Source organism: Jaculus jaculus, chromosome 2 (assembly GCF_020740685.1).
Source record: "Jaculus jaculus isolate mJacJac1 chromosome 2, mJacJac1.mat.Y.cur, whole genome shotgun sequence".
In the NCBI taxonomy this organism is placed as follows: Eukaryota; Metazoa; Chordata; class Mammalia; order Rodentia; family Dipodidae; genus Jaculus; species Jaculus jaculus.
In genome coordinates this window covers 94,039,403-94,064,560 of record NC_059103.1, presented here as the reverse complement: position 1 = coordinate 94,064,560, position 25,158 = coordinate 94,039,403, and the positions used below count along the sequence as shown (strand labels likewise).

The following is a 25,158-nucleotide window of genomic DNA, read 5'->3' as shown; positions in this document are numbered from 1 at the left end:
AGGCATGTGCCACCACGCCTGGCTTTTTATTTTTTTCTGGTTTATTATTTTTTATTTATTTATTGGAGACAGAGAGGGAGAAGGGGAGAGAGAGAGAGAATGGGCACACCAGGGCCTCTAGCCACTGCGAACGAACTCCAGATGCACGTACCACCATGTGCATCTGGTTTATGGGGGACCTGGAGAATCAAACCTGGGTCCTTAGGCTTCACAGGCATGTGCCTTAACTGCTAAGCCTTCTCTCCAGCCTGAACCCCTAGTTTTGATTTTACTTGTAGCTATCTGTGTGGTCCATTTCTCAGGTTCTGTGAGTCCCACTTATATTGCTGAAAATAAAGAAGAGGTCTGAGTAAAGAATTGCTGACCTAGCATGCCAAGGGCCTACAATCAGTTGGTGAATCTGGTGGAAGTCTGGAATGGTGCCTCTTCTAAAGTTGTTTTGGTCCAGTCGTGTCTACAATCAAGCCAAGTCCTGTAGTTTGTGGAATTAACACAAAGCACAGAATAACTGTGTGTCATCAGAAATAAAAATTTGGAAAAAAAAAAAAAACATTTCCCCCAACTAAACTAAGTATCACTGCTCAGAAATAATAAAATGCCACAGAAAGTAAATATCAATGTCACCACAAATCAACACCTGAGGAACAAGCCCAGGTAACATCTGGAAAATAGCATTAGAGCAAACCACTAGATAAAATGTTTGATTTCCCAGCCACTGATGTGACTACCTAAAAATCAGTTTAAAATTAAAGAAAAAAAAAAGTCCTATGAGGAATAATAACTTGGCACTGGATGAACAGCAAGAAACCCAGCTGTTTGCACTTGTTGTGTGACAAGTGTCAATGTCCACACTGTAATCCACAGAGTGCTGACCAGTGGAAGAGCAAACCACACAATGGGATGGGAAGTTCCTGACTGGGCAAGAATGATAGCAGAACTAGGAATAAATAACAGGCACAACGCCTCCTTTTCCTGCAACAGCTGACTTCTATGGCAACGTCCTTATGAAAAGTGTTTTCTTCCTGTATCTTCATTCATTTGCTTTTACTAGAAATTTATATCATGGTCTGGAAAGAACCGCTATTTTCAGACAAACATCTCCCTGGCGTGGTGGCGCACGCCTTCAATCCCAGCACTTGGGAGGCAGAGGCAGGAGGATTGTTGTGAGTTTGAGGCTACCTGAGACTACATAGTGAATAACAGATGCTGTAAATACCATCGGACTGGCCTGCAAGGAGAAGGAGGGGATTTCTGCAGAAATTAAAGGGGCCTTAGGTGATTTGGCATGAAGAGACAGAAGCAGGTAAGTAGGAGATGCAGCCCAGTGGTAGAGCATTTGCCTGACCTGTGTGAGGCTGTGGGTTTGACTCCCCAGGACTGGGAAAGGAAGGAGGAAGAGAAGGTTAAAGCAAGATAGTATGGATTCTGCCAACTCCCCACTCAAATGACCAGAGTCACACCCACCCTGCAATTGAGATTTTATAAGAAATGAAAGTAAATCTACAAGATAGGAAAAATGACTTATGAACCATAATTTTATTTGCAATCCTATGTAGTCACTTAGGAAAATAAGCCATTCTTTAGACGGTAGAAGGCAAAGTCTGACCCACTTACAATCATTTCATCCAGTGCTTAATTGTTAAGCTCCAGACCTATATCAAGAAAAAATTCTAGACACGGGAGTTGGGACAAAGCCACAGTGAACGAAAAGCCACGGTGTGTTGTAGAAGGCACAATATTCGTGAATAATGAATAAGTTACTCATGAAGAAACAATCAGCTGCGGCTGACAATGCATGCATGCAAACTAAAAATGTTCTAGAAAATGTGTTTCTTCCTTTTTACTCCTTGACTAGAAAAGACAGATAGTTACCATATAACCACAAAAATTAATACGAGCATTCAGGCACACAATTACCTCTGAACAATTCTTCCTTCCTTGCCATAGGCATTAGAGCTGGGGGACCTCTGCCACCTTAGTTCAGGGTATAGTTCACTGAGCCCTTCTCCCTTTCCTGTCCTGGGCATCGGAGCTGGGGGACCCAAACTAAGCCATTCTCTCCATCCCAGGCATCCAGCTGGGGTTTCTGTGATTGGAGCTTGAGGCCCTGGTCAGTAGTAGCACACAGTTCCCTAGGTCATTCTGCCTTTTCCACCCCTGGCATTGGAACCAGAAAACCCATGTTACCTTAATTCAGTCACATACCTCCCCAACCACTTTTCTCTCCCCTCCCCAGCAGCCAAAAATTCTGCCATTGAACCTGGGAAACCTGTGCCATGTTAGTTGGGGCACATAGGTCCCCAAACCATCCCCATCCCCAAGTGTCTAGTCAAGATTTCTGCTACTGGAGCATTGCTAAGCTGCCTGACTTAGGACACAGCTGCAACCACGTCCAGGAAATCCACTAAGGGTGCCCAAGATTGACCTACCAAGGTCAGAAAGCAGAGCAAAGACAAGGGGACAGAAGGAGACATCAAGAACCAGCACAAATACTCACTTAACATGGGTGAGACACAAAGACCCGACCAACCCACTATCTTCACATGAGCCAGTCTCAACACACAATGAGTTGCACAAATGGCCGATCCCATGGCAGAGGACCCCCATGAGAGCAACTTAGAAGAAACCCGAGACAACGCAAAGTAATGATTATAAACCTGAGCAAAGAACTCAAAGAAGACAGATAAACCCCTGAGTGAAATCATGAATGAATCCAATAGGGGTGAGGGTCATAGGCTCCAATGAGAAGCTGCCACTAGTCTTTAGCTGAAAGAGAGGCTACACCCACCAAAATCTCTCTTAATGTGCTATCTCCTTTAACCATGCTATTCTTACTCTGCGTTGGAGAATCTGATTTTCTTTTGCAGAAGGCAGAGAAAACCATAGACAAATAAAATCTAACATGACAGGAAAAGATAGCTTACTACCTGTCATGATATGAGCCACCTCTTGCACATCAGCCAGGGTGCAGATGAAACCACAGAGCAATTGGTGAGTTGCACAGAGTGCTGCTCTCAGTGGGAGCCTGACAACCTGCACCAGGGTGATGGTCATAGACACTGAGGACACTCAAATGTATCAACGCAGAATTCCAGAAGTTGTGAGAACTTCACACTAACATGGACTTATAACACACCCATCAAGGCTTAACCAACATTGTGGAAAGAATACAAAGAGAACATAGACACAGACACACACACAAACACAAATTCTTAGCAATCTTTTGGGATGTAGCTTGAGAGTCACCAAAATAGTATATACAGCTGATGCCAATGAAGGATAAACAGGAGCTTGATAGTATTGTTAATAGCCAGGCAGTCAGGGGCAAGGCCCAAGAGGAACAAGGAGATGCCAGCTCGCCTGTCCTGGGAGAACTTGAACACATGTCTGATCCAATAGTTTGGCTACGCACTCCTCCTCACCTTCATTCACCTGCAACAACATCCTACTTCTTCCTCACCTTGGCACCTGGGTAGGCCGGTCCCTCTCGAGTCAATCCCCTGTGCTCATGAGCCAGTCAAGACTCCTAGACATACCTGAGTATGTCCTGACAAGGCCATCCTAATTGGATGTCTGTCACACATAAATGACCTGCCACATGTGTAGCTGGTCTCTTGGCTTTCTTGGCTGCATTCTCCTGGCTCCAGACTCTCCTGAGTCCCGCTTTGGTAAACTCTAAGGAAATTTTTTCTTGATTACAACTTTTCATTATTTATTTATTTTGCCTTGATTTTGGGTGCCTTCTCACTTTGTTACATGTGTGGTCTTCCTTTAGGCTCTGGGCCCTTTACTATCCCATTTCTTACTTTGTCCTGACCTCTGTGTGAGCTCAAAGGTGTAGGGCTTGCATCCCATGCTCTGCTTCCGACTTATGTGCCTGTCGGTGGTCCTTGCAAATCTTTGGGCCTGGGTTTCTGTGGTTTGCCTTCCATGTTCTTTCCAGGGCCTTCTCCCCCAGAGACTTCCCTGTCTCTCCATTCTCCTGTCCTTTCCAGCTAGGCAAGGAGAGGAATTTCCTTTGGGCCTGAATCTTTCTAGTCTTGCCCAAAAGACCAATTCTCCCTAAACAAACTTCATAATTTACCTTCCTCAGCGTGTGCTTTCTCAATTTTTTGTTAAAATGGATAAGATTCTAAAAGTTGGGGTTCCCAGGCTGAGGACACCCCACTCTGTGTCCCCAAATCCCATAACGCCAAGACACTTAAGGAGCCCATGTCTATACTCTCAGGGGTGCTTTCACTTTAGCTCGAGAGCCTCTTTGTTTTCTTCACCCTTCTGTTTAGGCTGAATTAAAATATTAAGGGCTGGAGAGATGGCTTGCAGGTAAGATTTCTGTCTGCAAAACCTAATGGCCTGGGTTCAATTCTCCAGGACCCACATAAAGCCAGATGCACAAAGTGGCACATGTGTCTGGAATTCCTTTGCAGTGGCTGGAGGCCCTGGAAGCCCATCCTCACTCTTGCTCTTTCTGCCTCTTTCTCTCCGTCTCTATCTCTCTCAATAAATAAATAAAATATCAAAGCTTCAAACGTGGGTTTTGGCATGTGTGGGGAAGGTTTTGCTTTTTGTTAATTTTATTTTATCCTGTGTTGTTTTTGGTTTTTTTTTTTCTTTTCCCTTTTTTCTTTTGGTTTTTGTTAGGTTATATTCACTGTTCCCTTCAGAGGACAGATACTAATGCTACAGCCCCTCCACACACACACACACACACACACACACACACACACACACACACACACACACACACATGCTCCTCACCCTGATCCCCACTCCTCACCCCAGCAACAGCAAGCAGCTTTGGCTAGACAATAGAACTAACCAAAGTCCAGACTGATGACCTTACATTATGTAGCCTAGGCTGGCCTCCAACCCTTACGTCTCAAATCCTGGATCACTGGCATATGCCACCGCATCCAGCTAAAGTTTTTGTTTGTTTGTTTTGTTTTGTTTTTTGGTTTTTCCACATAGGGTCTCACACTATCCCAGGCTGACCTGGAATTCACTATGGAGTCTCCGGGTAGCCTCAAACTCACTGCGACCCTCCTACCTCTGCCTCCCGACTATTGGGATTAAAGGCGTGCACCACACCCGACTCAGCTAAAGTTTTATTTGTCTGTTTTTCACCCTGTTTGTTTGTTTGTTTGTTTTGAAGCAGGGTCTCACTATAGCCCAGACTGCCCTGGAACTTATTCTGTAGCTCCAGGCTGGACTCCTACCTCAGCCTCCCGTGTCCTGGGACTAAGGGCATGCACCGTCATGCCCAGCTTGTTTTTTTGAGATCAGAGAAACATGATCAGATTTGGTGTGGAAGAGGTCAGCTGGTAGAATGGATTTACAAAAATTGATGTAGTCCAAGTGAAAGATGGTTTCATATTCTTCAAGGATGATGGTGATGGGAGAAGAGATGAAGTAGGGGACATAAGGTAAGTACGCTGGAGCGTGATAGGCTGTGACTCAGGGGGTGACGAACAGCCCCAGGAATCCACACTTGTCCTTCAGACAAGAATTTGCCTTGAAAGTAAAAAATTATAATAATAAAAAGACAATAGCATGCTAAGAAACACAAGTAAGCAAGGAATCTTACCCATCTTTAGGTTTCTAGCAAGTGTGAGCCCGACATTTATACTAAAGATGCAATAGGAGAAGGGAGCTCAGTTCATTTTCCTTTCAAGCTTTGTTTTTTCCTTAGTAAAAGCGTTGACCAAATGTGCAAGAAGCGAAAAACAGTTAATTTCTGCAACATTTCCACCTTTCTATGAGAACAAAATGCACATGCATATATAAGCTAAGAAGTACCAATTGTATAATTTTTGATTCTCATATTTGCACGTAAGCTGACACTGTGTATTATAAAGATGAATGGTGGGCGGGAGGGATGGCTTCGTGGTTAAGGCACTTGCCTGCAAAGTCAAAGGACTCAGGTTTGATTCCCCAGGACCATTGTAAGCCAGATGTACATGGTGGTGCGTGTGTCTGGAGTTCGTTTGTGGCACGCACCCACTCTCTCTCAACCCCCCCACCCCTTTCTCTCTCTCTCTCCCTCTCAAATAAATAAGTAAAAATAAAATATTTTTTTTAAATGATGAATGGTAAAGACCCATGCTCATAATTACAGTAAAAACATTTTTTATTTAGAATGTCATTCAGCAAAAGGCAAAAACATAACAAGTTGAGAGAGATCAAAAGAAATGGGGAAATCTATTTTACTACCCTCATTAGTGCTTTGACTGTGCCTCTTTTTTAAAACTAAAAGAGCTGACAATTTTATTTTCACATTTCACAATACAAATGATAATTGTACTTTTTTGTCCATTTCTCCCTCCAAAACTATCCTCTGCTATGAAAGGGAACAGGCCTTGCTCACCATGCTCCTGGAAAACAGTCAAGCATCACGATCTACAGGGGAAAAAAAACAATACAGAGCCAAGACATAAGCCTCCTTCTATCCTGATCTGTCTGGTCGAGTCATTCCAGGCTGAGTGGGCACCATTATGGGGTGAGCAGGAGGTCTCATCATTGGAAGCCTGGGCATCATTGGCATGTGGCCATGGGTGGCCTCATTCCAGGAGGAGGCGGACCCATCACTGGCATCATAGGAGGGCCTCCTATGTGGAATGCAGGCATCACTCCAGGTCAAGGAGGCCCCCGGGAGAATGGGAGGAAGCGGGGCAGAGACTGGAGCGGGAGGGATCTTTCCTGGCTGAAATGCACCCTTTGTCTAGTCAGTTGGGCTCTGCGCCTGCTCTTCCATCCATTTCTGGTACTGGTCTTTCACATTCTCTTTGTGTTTCCTGCCTCTGCAGTGTGTCTTGCTCACAAATGGAGACTCATGAGTGAGAGATGTGTCACAGAAGTCACAAGAAAACTTGGGCATGTTGCTCTGCAGGACTTTGGCTACCTGCTTCCGCCTGAATGTGTTTTGTTTTATGGGGTTTTTTGTTTGTGTTTTTGTTTGTTTGTTTTTTGGTTTTTCAAGGTAGACTAGCCCAGGCTGACCTGCACCACACACAAGTGCACCACAGCTTAGAAAGCAAAATCTACTTGACAACAAACCAGAAATTAACCACAATACCATCATAGTAGCCCACTATCATCAATATACAGGTCATCCAAGCAGAAAATCAACAGGGAAATAATAGACCTTAACAACTCCATAGATCAACCAGACCTAATAGGCATCTACAGAACATTCTACCCCAGTGCCACAAAATACACATTCTTTTCAACAGCCCATGGAACCTTCTCCAAAATAGAGCATATATTAGGGCATAAAGCATGCTTCCATTAATTCAGGAAAACTGAAGTAACTTAATGCATCGTATCGAACCACAATGCTTTAAAGCCAGAAATTATCAACAAGAGAAACAATGGAAATTTTACCAGTTCCTGGAGACTGAACAACACACTTTTAAATAATACATGGGAATGGATGTGGAAGAAATCAAAAAGGAAATTGTAAAAGTTTTAGATCTGAATGGTAATGAAAACACAACTTACCAAGACTTATGGGACACAATGAAAGCAGTCCTAGGGGGAAAGCTCAGCACTAAATGCCTTCATAACAAAGACAGAAAGATCCCAAATTGATAACCTAACCATCTACCTAAAGGCAGTGGAAAAACAAGTACAATACAACCCTAGGAACTCCAGATGGAAAGAAATAATAAAGATCAGAGCAGAAATTAATGAAGTGGAAACTAAGAAAATGGACGAAACAAAGAACTGGTTCTTTGAAAATATAAGCAAGATTGATAAACTCCTGGCCAATTTGATCAAATGAAAAAAAAAGAGAAAGAGAAGTCTCAAATTAACAAAATTAGAAATGAAAAGGGAGAGGTCACAACAGACATCAATGAAATTGGAAGAATTATTAAAAAAAAAAAAGTACTTCCAAAACCTCTACTTTACAAAATTGGATAATTTGGAAGAAATGAATGCAATTCTAGACACATGCCACCTACCAAACCTAAATTCAGAGCAGATTATTAAACAAACCTATCACATCCATCAAGATAAAAAATGTGATCAAGCTGGGTGTGGTGGCACACGCCTTTAATCCCAGCACTTGGGAGGCAGAGGTAGGTGGATCGCCATGAGTTTGAAGCCACCCTGAGACTACACAGTGAATTCCAAGTTAGCCTGGGCTAGAGTGAGACCCTACCTCAAAAGACCTAAAAAAAAAAAATGTGATCAAAACCTTCCCCAAAAGAAAAAGTCCAGGACTGGATGGCTTCTCAGCTGAATTCTATCAAACCTTCATTGAAGAACTGAAAACACTTTTTCTCAAATTGTTTCACATATTGGGAGAACAGGGAATGCTCCCCAAATGCTTTTATTAAGCTAGCCATCGCTCTGGTGCCAAAACCTGACAGAGATACAAGTTGTTCCCCACTTACCCTTCCCTCCCACCCTGAGACTGGCTGAGGAAAGAGCCCCAAGGATTCTCCAGTCTCTCAGTCATGCCCTAGCTGTTTATGTGGGAGCTAGGGATTGAACTCATGCTAGCAAATGTATGCAAGCAAGTGCTTTTGTCCACTAAGCTACCTCACCAGTTCCCAAAAGTAATTCTTTTAGCAGAGAAACGAAGAAGGAAAGAAGGAAGGGAATGGGAGGAGAGGAGGGAGAGGGGGCCTCCAAAACCTGAAAAGGAGCTGGAGAGAGTTCTCAGTGTTTAGGGCACTTGCCTGAAAAGCCCAACAATCCTGGTTTGATTCCCTAGTACCCATGTAAAGTCAGATGCCCAAAATGGCACATGTACCTGGAATGCATTTGTAGCTTCTGGAGGCCCTGGCATGCCCATTCTCTTTGTCTCTCTTCTATCTCTCTCTGCTTGAAGATAAATAAATAAAATATTTTTTAAAAAATACTGAAAAGGTGGGGACTGGAGAGATGGCTTAGCGGTTAAGGTATTTGCCTGTAAAGCCAAAGGATCCCGGTTCAACTCTCCAGGATCCATGTAAGGCAGATGCACAAGGGGGCGCATGCAACTGGAGTTCGTTAGCAATGACTGGAGGCTCTTGCGTGCCCATTCTCTCCCCCAATCTTTCTCTCTCTCTCTCTCTCTCCCTTCCTCTCTCTCAAATAAATAAATAAATAATATATTTTTAAAAATATATATTGAAAAGGCCGGGCATGGTGGCACACACCTTTAATCCCAGCACTCGGGAGGCAGAGGTAGGAGGATCACTGTGAGTTCACAGCCACCCTGAGACTACATAGTAAATTCCAGGTCAGCCTGAGCTAGAATGAAATCCTACCTCGGAAAGAAAAAAAAACTAAAAAGGACCTAGACAGGAAGGAGGAGAAACAAAACAGTCAAGAGTTGTTATTTATCTAGTGCAGCTGAAAGAGATCTGAATACCTCTTGTTGGTATCTGAGATTTGTTCCTATCTAGCTCCATCTATTTCTATATGACCTGTTTACCTTTTACTATCAACCCTATTCTCTATCTCTCCTTTGCCAGATGTCAACTCACCACCCCCAGGCTTTTAACTGGTATATATAGCCAGGTGAGCTTTGCAATAAAATCTAAAGTTTTTGAAGTTAAAAATAAATGTTGGCCAGGTGTGGTGGTGCACGCCTTTAATCCCAGCACTTAGGAGGCCTAGGTAAGAGGATTGCCATCAGTTCAAGGCCACCCTGAGACTACAGAGTGAATTCCAGGTCAGTGTGGGCTTGAGTGAGATTCTACCTCAAGCCAACCCCCCCTCCAAAAAAATTTAATTTTGTTCAAAATTCCACCATTACAACTGCAGGATTAAAAAGCTGAGAAAGGACTGGAGAGATGGCTTAGAGGTTAAGATGCTTGCCTATAAAGCCTAAGGATCTAGGTGTGATTCCCCAGTACCCACATAAAGCCAGATGCCCTAGGTAGTGCATGTGTCTGGAGAAATGAGTTAGAAGTAAATTTTATCCATTTCATTTTTATATTCCATGCATTCTTTTCAGGTCAATTGTGCAAACAAAAAACAGCAATTATCACAAAATGGCCTGGATATCCATGACCTCGCAGTGACTGGCACTACTCACACAAGACCAGTATAATAGGAGGAAAAGATGATGGTATCAAAATAGAGACAGGGAGAGGAAGGAGATACCATGAAGAGTGGAGATGTGAAGGGGAAAGGGGAGGAATGAAGTATCATGGTTTATTGTCTGTAATTATGGAAAGTTGTCAATAATTTTAATTTTTTAATATGTTTTGTTCATTTTTATTTATTTATTTGAGAGTGACAGAGACAGAAAGAGGCAGAGAGAGAGAGAGAGAGAGAGAGAGAGAGAGAATGGGCGCGCCAGGGCTTCCAGCCTCTGCAAACGAACTCCAAAAATGTGCGCCCCCCTTGTGCATCTGGCTAACGTAGGACCTGGAGAATCGAGCTTCGAACCGGGGTCCTTAGGCTTCATAGGCAAGCGCTTAACCGCTAAGCCATCTCTCCAGCCCGAAGTTGTCAATAATTTTAAAAAATTAAGACAAAAAGAAAAACAAAAACAGTAGTCATGTATCTCGATCTCACCGTGTCTCTACCAGAGCACATTTACACTTGTCCACCAGATGGCGACAACGGCCCACAGACCCTTGAAACCAGCAAGTTTAGGAAAGAAGGGAGACCGAGCTTTCCAATCTGCTTTTAAAACTAATCTTTAGGGCTGTCGCTCTCAAATAAATAAATAAAAACTTCCAAAAAAAGAACATAAAAACTAATCTTTAAATGAAAAAGGGCAGTTGCATGTTAGTGCTTCAGACATTGGTTTTTGTAAGACTGTAAAAACGAATTTGTTTAATGTTTGGAAATTTCAATTTAACTTTCAAAGCTTACTTTTTAAAAATTTTTTTTAATTTTTTTTTTGTTTATTTATTTGAGAGCAACAGAGAGATGGAGGCAGAGAGAGAGAGACAGAGAGAGAGAGAATGGGTGCGCCAGAGCTTCCAGCCTCTGTAAACGAACTCCAGATGCGTGCGCCCCCTTGTGCATCTGGCTAACGTGGGTCCTGGGGAATGGAGCCTCGAACCGGGGTCTTTAGTCAAAGCTTACATTTTTTAATTGCAAGATATGTCACCAGCGAGGTACTTTTAGAAATCTAACCAGATTTACTCATGAGAATATAATCTTCCAACCATTGGACTGGAATGCATTGAAATTACTGTAGTATACTGAATTATTTTCTGAAATACTGTTCTTGAAATATTTGATGATCACTAATCCCATTGTAAGTAGGTCCACCTCTGTATGTAGTTAGTATGTGACTTGTTAGTTTTAGTGTATGACATCACAACTATATATAGGACATTACTTGTTTTTATTTCTCATTAGTGAAGAAAAAAAACTTTTCTCAAAGAGATTGTGATCCAAAAACAGGGGGGGAGCCAACAGCCACTGCAAACAAACTCCAGATGTGTGCACCCCTTGTGCATCTGGCTAACATGGGTCCTGGGGAATCGAACCTAAGTCCTTTGGCTTTGCAAGCAAGTGCCTTAACCACTAAGCCATCTCTCCAGCCCATGTTTTATTTTTGATACACAGTCTCATGTAGCTCAGGGTGGCCTAAAACTGAGTAGGAAGTCAACGATGACTTTGAACTTCTGCTCCTCCTGCCTCCAAGTTCTGAGAGTGCAGGGCTGTGCCCTGACTTTCAACATTCCTTTAAAAAAAAAAAAAAAAAAAAGATAATATCCTCTCAACCTAATTGCTTTGGTTAATAATTTTTGTTTGTTTTGTTTCTCGAAGTAGGGTCTCACTCACTCTAGCCCAAGCTGACCTGGAATTCACTATGTAATCTCAGGGAATTCACAGGTGATTCTACTACCTCTTCCTCCCCCAAGTGCTGGGATAACCACCACCACCACCCACCCACCCCCCACAGCTATTAACAACTTTTTTTTTCCAAATTTTTATTAACAACTTCCATGATTATAAAAATTATCCCATGGTAATACCCTCCCGCCTCCCACTTTCCCCTTTGAGACTCCATTCTCCATCATATCCCCTCCCCATCTAAATCAGTCTCTCTTTTATTTTGATGTCATGATCTTTTCCCCCTCTTATGATGGTCTTACGTAGGTAGTGTCAAACGCTGTGAGGTCATGGATATCCAGGCCATTTTCTGTCTGGGGAGAGCATGTTGTAAGGAGTCCTACCCTTCCTTTGGCTCTTACATTCTTTCTGCAACCTCTTCCGCATTAGACCCTGAGCCTTGGAAGGTATGATAGAGATGTTACAGTACTGAGCACTCTGGTCACTTCTTTCTAGCACCATGATGCCTTCTGAGTCATCCCAAAGTCACTGCCATCTGAAAAGAGAAGATTCTCTACCAAAAGTGAGAGTATCATTAATATAAGGTTATGAACATTAAGAGAAGTGCTTACTGGGCAGTTTGATAAGCATAGTATATACATTTATCCAGACAGCAGCAGACGTTACACCTCTAGGGCTCATGACTACCCCTGTTTTCAGTATCAGGGACGTATTCCCTCCCATGGAGCAGGCTTCCAGTCCAATTAGAGGGCAGTTGGTTTCCACCATGACAGACATGCCACTATTGCATCCATTGGCTCATTTGGCCTGGCTGGCCAAATATAAGGTTTGCAGTGTCCGCCGTTGATTATCTTCACTGGTGATTTCTCTCTTTCCCATTGAACTGCATGCAGAATGGCTTCTTCCAGCTTTCTGTCAGCTGTTCTACATGGAGGAGGTTATCAGCTCAGTTCCAGCAGGATTTCTCAGTGGCCTTCCAGCCCAAGTAGGTGGACTCCTCAGCAATAGGGTCTTACCATCGATTCCTGGTGGGAAACCAAGGGCCTCGGCAATGGCCTATAATGTTTTGGGAGCATCAGGGACCTCCCTGGCCAACAACTCACTGGAGGTATCCCATCCCTGGCACTGAAAATTTTCTAGCAACAATCTATGGCTTCTGAGTGTTCCATTGTCCAAAAACGTAGGATTCCATATGATTTATCTATATCCTCTTAGATTTTGATTAGCCTTCCCTCTACCTTTCCTTTACTCAATCTCTTCCCCTGACCTCACTTTGGGCCTTTTCATCTCCCATTAATCTATTCTTCTAATTACATATGTACAATACCATCCTATAAAGTACCCCCCTCTTCCTTTCTGTTCCCTTTATATTTATTTTCTAGTTTACTGGCCTCTGCTACTGAGTTTTCTTCCTACTCACGCAGAAGCCCAATCATCTGTAGCTAGGATCCACATATGAGAGAGAACATGTGATGCTTGGTTTTCTGGGCCTGGGTTACCTCACTTAGTATAATCCTTTCCAGATCCATCCATTTTCCTGCAAATTTCATAACTTCATTTTTCTTTTCTGCTGAGTAGAACACCATTGTACACATGTGTCATATCTTCATTATCCACTCATCAGTTGAGGGACATCTAGGCTGGTTCCATGTCCCAGCTATTGTGAAGTGAGCAGCAATAAACATGGTTGAGCAAGTATCTCTAAGGTAATGAGATGTCAACTTTTTTAAAGAAAGGATCTCATTGGCAGAGTGGGGTGGTGCATGCCTTTAATCTCAGCACTCAGGAGGAGAGGTAGGAGGATCACTGTGAGTTCAAAGCCTGCCTGACACTACATAGTGAATTCCAGGTCAGCCTAGGCTATGAGACCCTCCCTCATAAAAAGGAAGAAAAGAAAAGATCTCACTATGTGGCATAGGCTGTCCTTGAACTTGTAATCCTCCTTCCTCTATCTCCTGAGTACTGGGAATATAGATGTCCATCACCCCTGGGTTACTGATATTTTATTTCTTTATTTGAGAGAGAGAGAAACAGGCAGACAGACAGGGTGGGCATGTCAGGGGCTCTAGCCACTGCGAACGAACTACAGATGCATGCACCACCTTGTGCATCTGGCCTACATGGGTACTGGGGAATCTAACCCCTTGCTTAGGCTTTGCAGGCTAGCACCTCAACCTCTAAGCCATCTCTCTAGCCCAAATCTAGTACTTTTTGAAGTAAGTACTGCGTTTCACATTTTCTTCATCTAATTGTAGCTTATCCTATCAAATAGATTAAAAAAAAAAAACTCTATTATACACAAGTATTTTCCTGTTGTTGTTCAATCCACAAGGTGGTATAAACAAAACTCAATCTTGCTGCAGTGTATCAATTTTGTCTGTTTCCAGCACGTGGCAGTGGAGAGTATGCATGGCGATTATAACCTAGAACAGTTTCCAGGCTCTTCCAGGTCACAGCATGGCTAGCAAATAACAGAACATTTAGCACTTTTGCGCAGAGAGACAAGCAAATGTGAGAGCAGCCTGCGGACTCTGGTTCTCTGGTGCTCTGGTTCAGTAGTGACCTGATTGATCTCGGTCCTATCAATAAGGACCTGAGATGAGTTTATTTTTCAAATGTGCTTCACAAGCTAGGTGTGCTGGCTCATGCCTATAATCCCCACATTCAGGAGGCTGCGGTAAAATGATTATCCCAAAAGCTAGGCCAGCCTTGGCAACAGAGTGAGTCATAGACCAATCAGAGCTAGGAGTGAGATTTGTCAAAAAAAAAAAAAAGAATTTATAAATATTAATCTTAACATGTATATCACAGAGCAATAATAATAATTTTGGTAGTTGGTGGTTGGAGAGATGGCTCAGCAGTTATTGCTTGTAAAGCCTGGTGGCCTGAGTTCGATTCCCCAGTACTCAAAGCCAGATATACAAAGTGGCATGTGTGTCTGCAGTTCATCTGCAGTAACAGAAGGCCCTGGAATATCCACACTTATTCACACACCCTTCCTCTCATTCTCCCTCTCTCCTTGCAAATAAATATGTAAAAATAAATTTATAAAAATAAAATTTGGGGGCTGAAGAGATGACTTAGCAGTTAAGCACTTGCCTGTGAACCCTAAAGACCCCAGTTTGAGGCTCAATTCTCCAGACCCATGTTAGCCACATGCACAAGGGAGCACACACATCTGGAGTTCGTTTGCAATGGCTGGAGGCCCTGACACGCCTATTCTCTCCCCCCACCCCTCTCTCGCTCTGTGTCTCTTGCTCTCAAATAAATAAATAAAATTTTTAAAATATTTTAAAAAATAAAATTTGAAAACTGGTAGTGAAAAGAGTGGTTTGTGTAAGTTGAAATCCCATAACCCATTTAAAAGGATCATTATAAAGAATTAAAAAAAAAAAGACTCATACCCTTTGTGAAAATGTCATTGCAGGCTAGGGAGATGGCTCAGCAGTTAAAACCATTTGCATGTGATGAGTGGATAATGAGGATGTGGCACATTTATACAATGGAGTTCTACTCAGCGGTAAAGAAAAATGAAGTTATGAAATTTGCAGAAAAATGGATGGACCTGGAAAGGATTATACTAAGTGAGGTAACCCAGGCCCAGAAAGCCAAGTGCCACATGTTCTCTCTCATATGTGGATCCTAGCTACAGATGATTGGGCTTCTGCGTGAGAATGAAAATACTTAGTAGCAGAGGCCAGTAAGTTAAAAAGGAGACATAAAGGGAAGAGAAAGGAAGGAAGGAGGGTACTTAATAGGTTGATATTGTAAATATGTAAGTACAATGATTGTAATGGGGAGGTAATATGGAAAATGGAATTTCAAAGGAGAAAGTGGGGGGCAAGGGAATTAACATGGGATAATTTTTATAATCATGGAAAATGCTAATAAAATTTTGAAAATAAAATAAAATAAAAATAAGAGACTGATTGAAAAGAGGTGGGGATATGATGGAAAGTGGAGTTTCAAAGGGGAAAGTGGGGGAGGGAGAGCTGTGGTGGTTTGATTCAGGTGTCCCCCATAAACTTAGGTGTTCTGAATGCTAGGTTCCCAGCTGATGGAGATTTGGGAATTAATGCCTCCTGGAGGGAGTGTATTGTTGGGGGCGGGCTTATGGGCTTTATAGCCAGTTTCCCCTTGCCAGTGTTTGGCACACCCTCCTGTTGCTGTGTTCCACCTTATGTTGGCCAGGGGGTGATGTCCACCCTCTGCTCATGCCATCGTTTTCCCTGCCATCGTGGAGCTTCCCCTCGAGCCTGTAAGCCAAATAAACCTCTTTTTCCCAGAAGCTGCTCTTGGTTGGGTGATTTCTACCAGCAATGCGAACCGGACTGCAACAAGAGCATTACCATGGGATATTTTTTGTAATCATGGAAGTTGTTAACAATTTTTCTTTTGGAAAAAAAAAGAAACCATTTGCATGCAAAGTCTGCCAGCCTGGGTTCAATTCCCTGGCACCAAGGCAAAGCCAGATACACAGAGTGGTGCATGCATCTAAGACCATTTGCAGCAGCAAGAGGCCCTGACAAAGGCTTGTGCATACTCTCTTGCTCTCTCTATCTCTCCTCACCAACTCACCAATAAATAAATACAAATATTTTAAATGTCATTTGTTATAGACCAATTTGTATCTTCTTGAAATGCACATACTTACGTTCCCATGTGACTGCATTGGAGACAAGGCATTTAGGGAGGTGATTAAGGTTAAATGAGGTCATACGTGTGGAACTATGATCCAACAGAACTAATAATTTATCTATCTAGATAGATATATCTAGATATACATATCTATCTAGATAGATAAGTAAACGTGTAGTCCCAGATACTCACAAGGCTTCCACAGGAGGATTGCACATTTGAGGCCAACCTAGGCAATTTAGAGAGACTATTATATACCCCAACTTAACCCCATCTGCCTGGCTCTGTTTGCCTCTTTAAGTTTCCCTCCTCACCATTTTCTTCTACAATGACCTTGTACTCCAGCGATAACAAGACTGATTGAGACAGCCGGGCGTGGTGGCACACGCCTTTAATCCCAGCACTCGGGAGGCAGAGGTAGGAGGATCACGGTGAGTTCGAGGCCACCCTGAGACACCATAGTGAATTCCAGGTCAGCCTGGGCTAGAGTGAGACCCTCCCTCGAAAAAAAAAAAAAAAAATTGAGAAAGACTGATTGAGAAACATCTTTATGACACTGGAATGAACCATTCCCAAGCAATAGGAACCTCCCAGGACAGCTCCCTCTCCGTGAGGGCAATTACTTTTGATGGGGAACAGTAATTATCTCATGGGAACCAGCTTGCTCCCCTCAATTGATGATATTGATAACAACTTCTTCAGACCACCTTGCAGAAGTAGAATTGAGATAATGATCAGCCAAGCCTTCCTTAGACTAACGTTGCTAAATTATGCATACCTCTTACTCCCCAAACCAAATGTACCTCTGTTTAAATCAGAAGCTCATGTCAGTACCCAGAAGATGAACTTGGGCTCACTGTACCCATTTATCTATCCTCCTGTGTGTCACATTGACTAAATCTCCCTTCTCTGATTTTCATCACTACTTATCTGCAATTGGCATTTAGGATAGGTGGCGGAGCCTAGTCTGTTGGGCTATCAGAGCTGGGTTTTTTTTACAAGACCACATAAACAGAAAACATAGATGAAAGGAGAGAGAAAAGAGAAAAAGGATCTTCATCACTTGCTTGTTTGCCCTCTCTCCCCACCCCAAGTGAATAAACAAGAAGATGGCTATCTGCAAGCCAGAAGGAGAACCCTAGCAAAAATCCAAACACGGAGCTGGACAGATGGTTTAGTGGTTCAGGCACTTGCGAAGTGAAAGAAAAGGGACCTGGGTTCGATTCCCCAGTGCGCATGTAAGCCAGATGCACAAGGTGGTGCATGCATCTGGAGTTTGACTGCAGTGGCTAAATGCCCTAGTATACCCACCTCTTCCTTCCTTCCTTCCTTCCTTCCTTTCTCCCCCCCCCCATTCTTTCTTTCTCTCTCAAATAAATAATAAAATATTTTTTTAAAAAAAGAATACAAACATGCCAGGACCCTGAGCTCAGACTTACAGCTTCTAGAACAGCAGGAAAATAAGTTTCTATTGCTTAAGGCACCTAGTATATGATACTATCCTATGGCTGTCTGTTATGGTTTGACTGCTTTGAATGTTCAGTTCTCAGCTTAAATGGTGCTATTTGAGGCTGTGCAGATTTTAAGAGGTGGAGCCTGGCCAGCAGAAGTAGGTCACTAGGAGCGAGACAATAATCAAACAGAAGGAAAGTAACTGACAAAATGGAAACACTATTGAGTATGTGACAAGATCATTACTGTCACCGTCAAGCATCCATTAATCCATAAGGTGATGGTTCAAGTGACTCACTTTTACTGATTTTTTTCCATGTGAATGCATGTTTATTTGTGTGGGTATACATGTGTGCGCACACGCAAAGTTATAACCATGTACGAGGAGGCCAGAGGACAACCTCAGCTGTTATTCCGCAGACACTGTCCGCCTCTTTTTGGAGTGAATCAATGGCGTGGAGCTCAGTGATTAGGCTAGACTGAGCAGCTCGCCGCAGGGATCCTTCCTGTCTCTGCTTCCCAAGCACTAGGATTGCAGTGTACACACCACACACCCGCCATTTATGTAGGTGTTGAGGATCGAACTCAAGTCCTCATGTTCATAAGGCAATCCCTGTACCAACCAAGCTGTCACCACAGCCCTGGTTCTATTATCTTAAAAATCTAAGAATGTACTCTTTTTTAAAAAATTATATTTATTTATTTGAGAAAGTGAGAGAAAAAGAGGTAGAGAGAGAGAGAGAGAGAGAATGGGCACTCCAGGGCCTCCAGCCACTGCAAACCAACTCCGGACGCATGTGCCCCCTTTTGCATCTGGCTTACGTGGTCCTGGGGAATCAAACCTGGGTCCTTTGGCTTTGCAGGCCAACACCTTAAGCATTAAGCCATCTCTCCAGCTCTACTCTTTTTGTTTAAAAAAATAGGGAGATGACAGGCTATTATTATTATTATTTTATTTATTTACTTAGAGAAAGAGGCAGATAGAGAGAGAATGGGCACACCAAGGCCTCCAGTCACTGCAAATGAACTCCAGATACCTATGCCACCTTGTGCATCTGGCTTCCATAGATACTGGGGAATTGAACTTGGGTCATTAGGCTTTTCAAGGAAGCACCTTAACCATTAAGCAATCTCTCCAGCCCCATATTTTAAAAATATTTTTGTTGGGCTGGAGAGATGGCTTAGCAGTTAAGCGCTTGCCTAGGAAGCCTAAGGACCCTGGTTCTAGGCTTGATTCCCCAGGACCCACGTTAGCCAGATGCACAGGGGGGCACACGCGTCTGAAGTTCCTTTGCAGTGGCTGGAGGCCCTGGCATGCCCACTCTCTCTCTCTCTCTATCTGCCTCTTTCTCTCTCTGTCTGTCACTTTCAAATAAAAAATAAAATAATTTTTAAAAATATTTTTGTTTATTTATAAGAGGGAGCAAGGGAGACAGAGAAAGAGTATGGTATGCCAGGATCTCCTACAATTGCAAACAAGCTCTAGATAACATGCACCACTTTGCACATCTGGATTTGTACATGAGTACCAGGGGCATATTGTTTTAATTTTAATTTTAATTTATTTATTTGAGACTGTGAAAGAGGGAGGGAGAGAGAGAGAAAGAGAGAGAATGGGCACGCCAGGGTTTCTAGCCACTGCAAACAAACTCCAGACATATGTGCCACCTTGTGCATCTGGCTTATGTGGGTATGGAGAATCAAACCAAGGTCCTTTGGCTTTGCAGGCAAGTGCCTTAACCACTAAGCCATCTCTCCAGCCCTTGGGGTATATTTTAATGTGTAGGATATTGTAGTTTGGATGGATATCCTCCAACAGATTCAGGAGCTTGTCTTTAAAAATATTTTATTTATTTATTTGACAGAGAGGGAGAGAAAATGGGCATGCCAGGGCCTCTAGCCACTGCAAAGGAACTCCTGATGCATGTGCCCCTGGCTTACATGGGTCCTGGGGAATCAAACCAGGGTCCCTAGGTATCACAGGCAAATGCCTTAACCACTAAGCCATTTCCCTAACCCAGATTCAGGAGTTTTATTCAAGCTTATAAGTTGGTATCACTAGGGGTGGATCCTAGGGTGTAGCCCTAAAGAGTGGGGCCAGATCTGAATTCCAGTCTAAAAATATGTAAAGGTTTGAGTTCTGCCTGAGGTCCCTGGAGCTTGTGTTGGTGGTGGTTGTTTTTTTCTCTCTGAACCTGTGAAAGGGGGCCAACTTCTTCTGCCATGATGGAACTTCCCCTGGATCAATAAATCTCTCCCATAAACTGTCTAGTCTGGAAGTTCAACCTAGCAACGTGAAGGTGACTGCAACTGATATCCACTCCAGTGGTGGCAGGTGTGGATGCGCTCTGGCTGCTAAGGAAGTTCCCTTAGGATGGCCCGCTGGGGGAGGGGCTTTTCCTTCCGTAATTGCCTTTCAAAAGTAAGTGAAAACAAGTCCTTCGAGACCTTACTACTCAAACTATACTCCACACTGGACTAGCACCCTGAGCGTCACCGCGAAGGCTGTCAAAAACGCAGACACTGCACCAGGCATGGCAGCTCTCGCCTGTAATCCCAGCGCTCAGGAGGCTGAGGCAGGAGGGAGCCTGATAAATTTGAGGCCAGCCTAGACTACAGTGTGAGGCTCTGTCTCAAGCAACAACAGAAAAATGCACAATCAAGCTCACGTATAATGGTTCCCACTACTTGGTAGGCAGAGGCAGGAGGATCATTTTAGCTCACTCACAAGTTTGAGACCAGCTTGGGCAACATAGCAAGATCTTGTCTCAAATAAGAACATATAGAATCTCCAGGCCATCCCAAACTACCCAGTAGAATCTGTATTTTATTAAGATCCTCAAGTGATTCATTGGCACATTAATATTTGAGAGGCATCACTTTCCAACTTGAATCAGCAAAAAAGAAGAACTTGGTTGTAAAGTTTCCAAGAACTGACTCTCCCTTCTGTTTCGTCAAAATGTTTATTGCCCTATGAGGAACTTAACCTCTGCTACACATTCTGGACTCGTGAGCATTGGGCTGATCAACAATAGAGCTTTTAAAATCTAACCTGCTCGCATGTAAAAAAGAAGTCTGCAAGGTGGCTGTATGAAAGTAGGTAGGGTGTTATTTTCTTACTAGTAATCAAGGGCCAAAGCTATGAGTATCTGTTTTGGTTTTGATATAAGATTATGTCCTAGCCAGGTATGGTGGCCCATGCTTTTAATCCCAGCACTCTGGAGGCAGAGGGAGGAGGATCACCATGAGTTCAAGGCCACCCTGAGCCTATGTAGTAAATTCCAGGTCTGCCTGAGCTAGAGTCTCTTGCCTTGGAAAACAAAAATAAATAAATAAATACATAAAAAGAAAAGAAAAAAGATTATGTCCTAAAGACCTATCCGGTTGGATAGCATTTGTTTAGTGTCTTCTCTTTCTCCCACTCCCTTCAGAATACCATGTTAGAAATTCTCAAATGGACAGCTTCCGGTTAAGATGGCGGCGTAGGTACCATGCCAAAGCAGCCTAGGGGGGAAAAAGACCAAAAAAACTCAGCAAAATACACACTTTTACTAAAAAGTGAGGTGTATAGGAAATTGAGGCGGCAGCGGAGAAGTAGAAGAGTTCCAGAGCATCCAGAGCCTGCACAGGCGGGAACAGCGGCTCCGGGGCGGCTCGGCCACCCGGCTAGAGCCGCAGGACAAGCCAGGTGCGGGATTTTCCCCTCACACCGTGCTCTCCGCAACTCAGGAAACGTGAGGGGAGAGCGGCAGCGAGCAACGGAGGGAGGAGCAGACCGCGAGGTAAAAGCACACGTGGAGAAGCGATACAACCAGAGCAGCCGCGGCTCCCTCCCCTCCCCCGCCGCCGCCTGAACCCAGCTCCAGCGAACACAGCAGAGGCCCGGGACCGGCCACGCCAACTTGGGCTGACAGCAGGACCCAAGCAGGAGCAGAGTTCGGCAGCAACTTCAGCGGCTCCAGCACCGGTACCAGTGGCCCCAACAGCAGCGGACCCAGGAGCGGCAGCGGCGGCAGATCCCGCAGCAGCGGCTTCGGGGCAGCAGCAGCAGCTCAGTTTGCCCCGTAGGAAAAGCAAGTGCCCAGCTCCAGAAATCAGAACAGCAGCCCGACGACCCAGGCAGCAACTTGACTGAGACCACAATCACCCAAGGTAACTGGGATTGCACCAGGGAAGGGTCTCACTTGGTCACAAGCTGACTTGGATACCTCAACAGACCAGAAATCTAAACCTCTTTGTTGATAGAGGATCTGGTCATTATAATAACTACTCTTGCATACATACTCAGGGCTGTTTTTCATTGAATGTGTACAGTGTTTAGTTAAATTTTAGAATCTACCAGTATTTTATTCCACTCAGCCTGCTTGAATACTCCTATAGCAGGGAAACTCAACCCCTAAGAACATCTTTGTAGATACTCTGAGAGTCTTAAGAGCCACACCTAATACCTTAAGGTCCTACCCTGAAAATATATTACATCAAATCAATTGATACAGCTAAGAATACACAGCTAGCTAGAAAATCCAAGCATTAACTTAATCCAAGATGCAAAAATATATACATTATAACACAAGAAACACTAAAAAGCAAGACGATATAAATCCACCTAAAAGTATTAATGCATCAGAAATGTCCTCCAGTGAGAAAGAGTTAGAGGAAATGCCTGAGAAAGAGTTCAAAAGAATAATTATAAATATGTTCAAAGAGGTCAAAGAACACATGAAAACAATCAAAGAAGAAATCAAAGAGGAAATCAAAGGAATCAAAGAAGAGGCAGGACACCAATTTCATGAAATAAAGAAGGCAATACAAGACATAAATAGGGAAATAGAAATAATAAAGAAAAACCAGTCAGAATTACTAGCAATGAAGAACACAGTTAATGAAATAAAAAACTCTGTAGAAAATCTCACCAGTAGGATGGATGAGGGAGAGGACAGAATATCTAAGCTAGAAGATCAGGTGGCAGACCTAATGCAGTCCAACAAAGAGAAAGACAAACTTATAGAAAAGTATGAGTGGGAATTTCAAGATATTCGGGACACTATGAAAAGATCCAATATAAGAATTCAGGGCATAGTAGAAGGAGAAGAACTCCACTCCAGAGGCATAGTAGGCATCTTCAACAAAATCATAGAGGAAAATTTTCCCCAAATTGGGAAAGAGGTGCCAATACAGATACAGGAAGCCTTTAGAACCCCAGCCAGACAAAACCCAGAAAGAAACTCTCCTCGCCACATTATACTCAAACTTCCAAACACACAAATCAAAGAAAAATATTGAAAGCAGTTAGAGAGAAAAATCAAGTTACCTACAAAAGCAAGCCCATCAGGATTACAGCAGATTATTCAACACAAACTTTTAAAGCCAGAAGGGCTTGGAGTGATATATTCCAAGTTCTGAAAGATAACAACTGTCAACCAAGGTTACTTTATCCTGCAAAGTTATCCATCCAAATAGATGGAGAAATAAAGACATTCCATGACAAAAGCAGGTTAAAGGAGTATCTGAAGACAAAACCAGCTCTACAGAAAATACTTGATAGAATTCTCCATGCTGAACAAAAGGAAAAGTACACATATAAGGAACCTAGAAAAAACCAGCTATACTCAAATACCAGTTAACAGAAGAGAGCACAGGTAGAACAAGTAACACACACACACACACACACACACAAATGGCAAACATAAATACACACCTTTCAATAATATCTCTTAATATCAATGGTCTCAATGCCCCAATGAAAAGACATAGATTTGCAGACTGGGTTAAAAAGCAGGATCCTACAATTTGTTGTCTCCAAGAAACTCACCTTTCTACAAAGGATAGACATTATCTTAGGGTGAAAGGTTGGAAGACGGTGTTTCAAGCAAATGGGCCTAGAAAACAAGCAGGGGTTGCTATCCTAATATCAGACAGGGTGGACTTTAGTCCTGACGTTAGTCAAGAAAGATAAGGAAGGTCACTTTATATTGATTAAGGGCACACTACAACAGGAGGACATTACAATCCTAAACATATATGCACCTAACATGGGGGCTCCCAAATTCGTCAAACAAACACTATTAGAACTAAGGTCACAGATAACACCAAACACAGTGGTGGTGGGTGACTTTAACATCCCCACTCTCATCAATTGACAGGTCATCCAGGGAAAGAATAAACAGAGAGGCATCTGGACTAAATGAGGTCATAGAAGGAATGGACCTAACAGATATATACAGGACATTTCATCCAAAGGCTGCAGAATATACATTCTTTTCAGCAGCACATGGAACATTCTCTAAAATAGACCATATATTAGGACACAAAGCAAATCTTAACAAATTCAGGAAAATTGAAATAATTCCTTGCATTCTATCTGACCACAATGGAATTAAACTACAAATCAGTAGCAAGAAAGGCTATAGAGCATACACAAAATCATGGAAACTAAACAATACACTACTAAATGATGAGTGGGGCAATGAAGAAATCAAAAAGGAAATCAAAAAATTTATAGAGTCAAATGATAATGAGAACACAACATACCAAAATCTCTGGGACACAATGAAGGCAGTTCTAAGAGGTAAATTTATAGCCTTAAGTGCCTATATTAAGAAATTAGAAAGGTCGCAAGTAAACGACCTAATGCTTCGCCTTAAAGCCTTGGAAAAAGAAGAACAAGGCAAACCAAAAAGTAGTAGACGGGAAGAAATAATAAAGATTAGGGCAGAAATTAATGAAATAGAAACAAAAAGAACAATCCAAAGAATTAATGAAACAAAGAGTTGGTTCTTTGAAAGGATAAACAAGATTGATAAACCCTTAGCAAATCTGACCAAAAGAAAGAGAGGAGAGACACAAATTAATAAAATCAGAGATGAACAAGGTAACATCACAACAGATTCCAGAGAAATTCAAAAAATTATAGGGACATACTATAAAAGCATATACTCCACAAAGTATGAAAATCTGAAAGAAATGGATGATTTCCTTGATCTATATGACCTACCTAAATTAAATCAAAATGAGATTAATCACTTAAATAGACCTATAACAAACATGGAGATCCGAGCAGTTATCAATAATCTCCCAACTAAAAAAAGCCCAGGCCCGGATGGATTCACTGCTGAATTTTACCAGACTTTTAAGGAAGAGCTAACACCATTGCTTCTTAAGCTTTTCCAGGAAATAGAAAAAGAAGGAATTCTACCAAACTCCTTCTATGAGGCCAGCATCACCCTGATACCAAAACCAGGCAAAGATAGAACAAAAAAAGAAAATTACAGACCAATCTCCCTCATGAACATAGATGCAAAAATTCTCAACAAA

At 42.7% G+C, this 25,158-nt stretch overlaps 1 protein-coding gene and 1 pseudogene across 1 annotated transcript in view; one reads left to right on the top strand and one right to left on the bottom strand.

Moving 5' to 3' along the window:
* Positions 1–6,442: 6,442 nt before the first annotated feature.
* LOC101614077 lies at positions 6,443–6,874 on the bottom strand (annotated as a pseudogene).
* Positions 6,875–7,425: 551 nt separating this feature from the next.
* LOC123458673 (CAP-Gly domain-containing linker protein 2-like) overlaps positions 7,426–25,158 on the top strand; it is a 116,195-nt gene continuing 98,462 nt past the window's right edge. Inside the window, 1 exon segment of the mRNA XM_045143523.1 lies at positions 7,426–7,477. Within this exon segment, the coding sequence (XP_044999458.1) occupies positions 7,426–7,477 (52 nt within the window).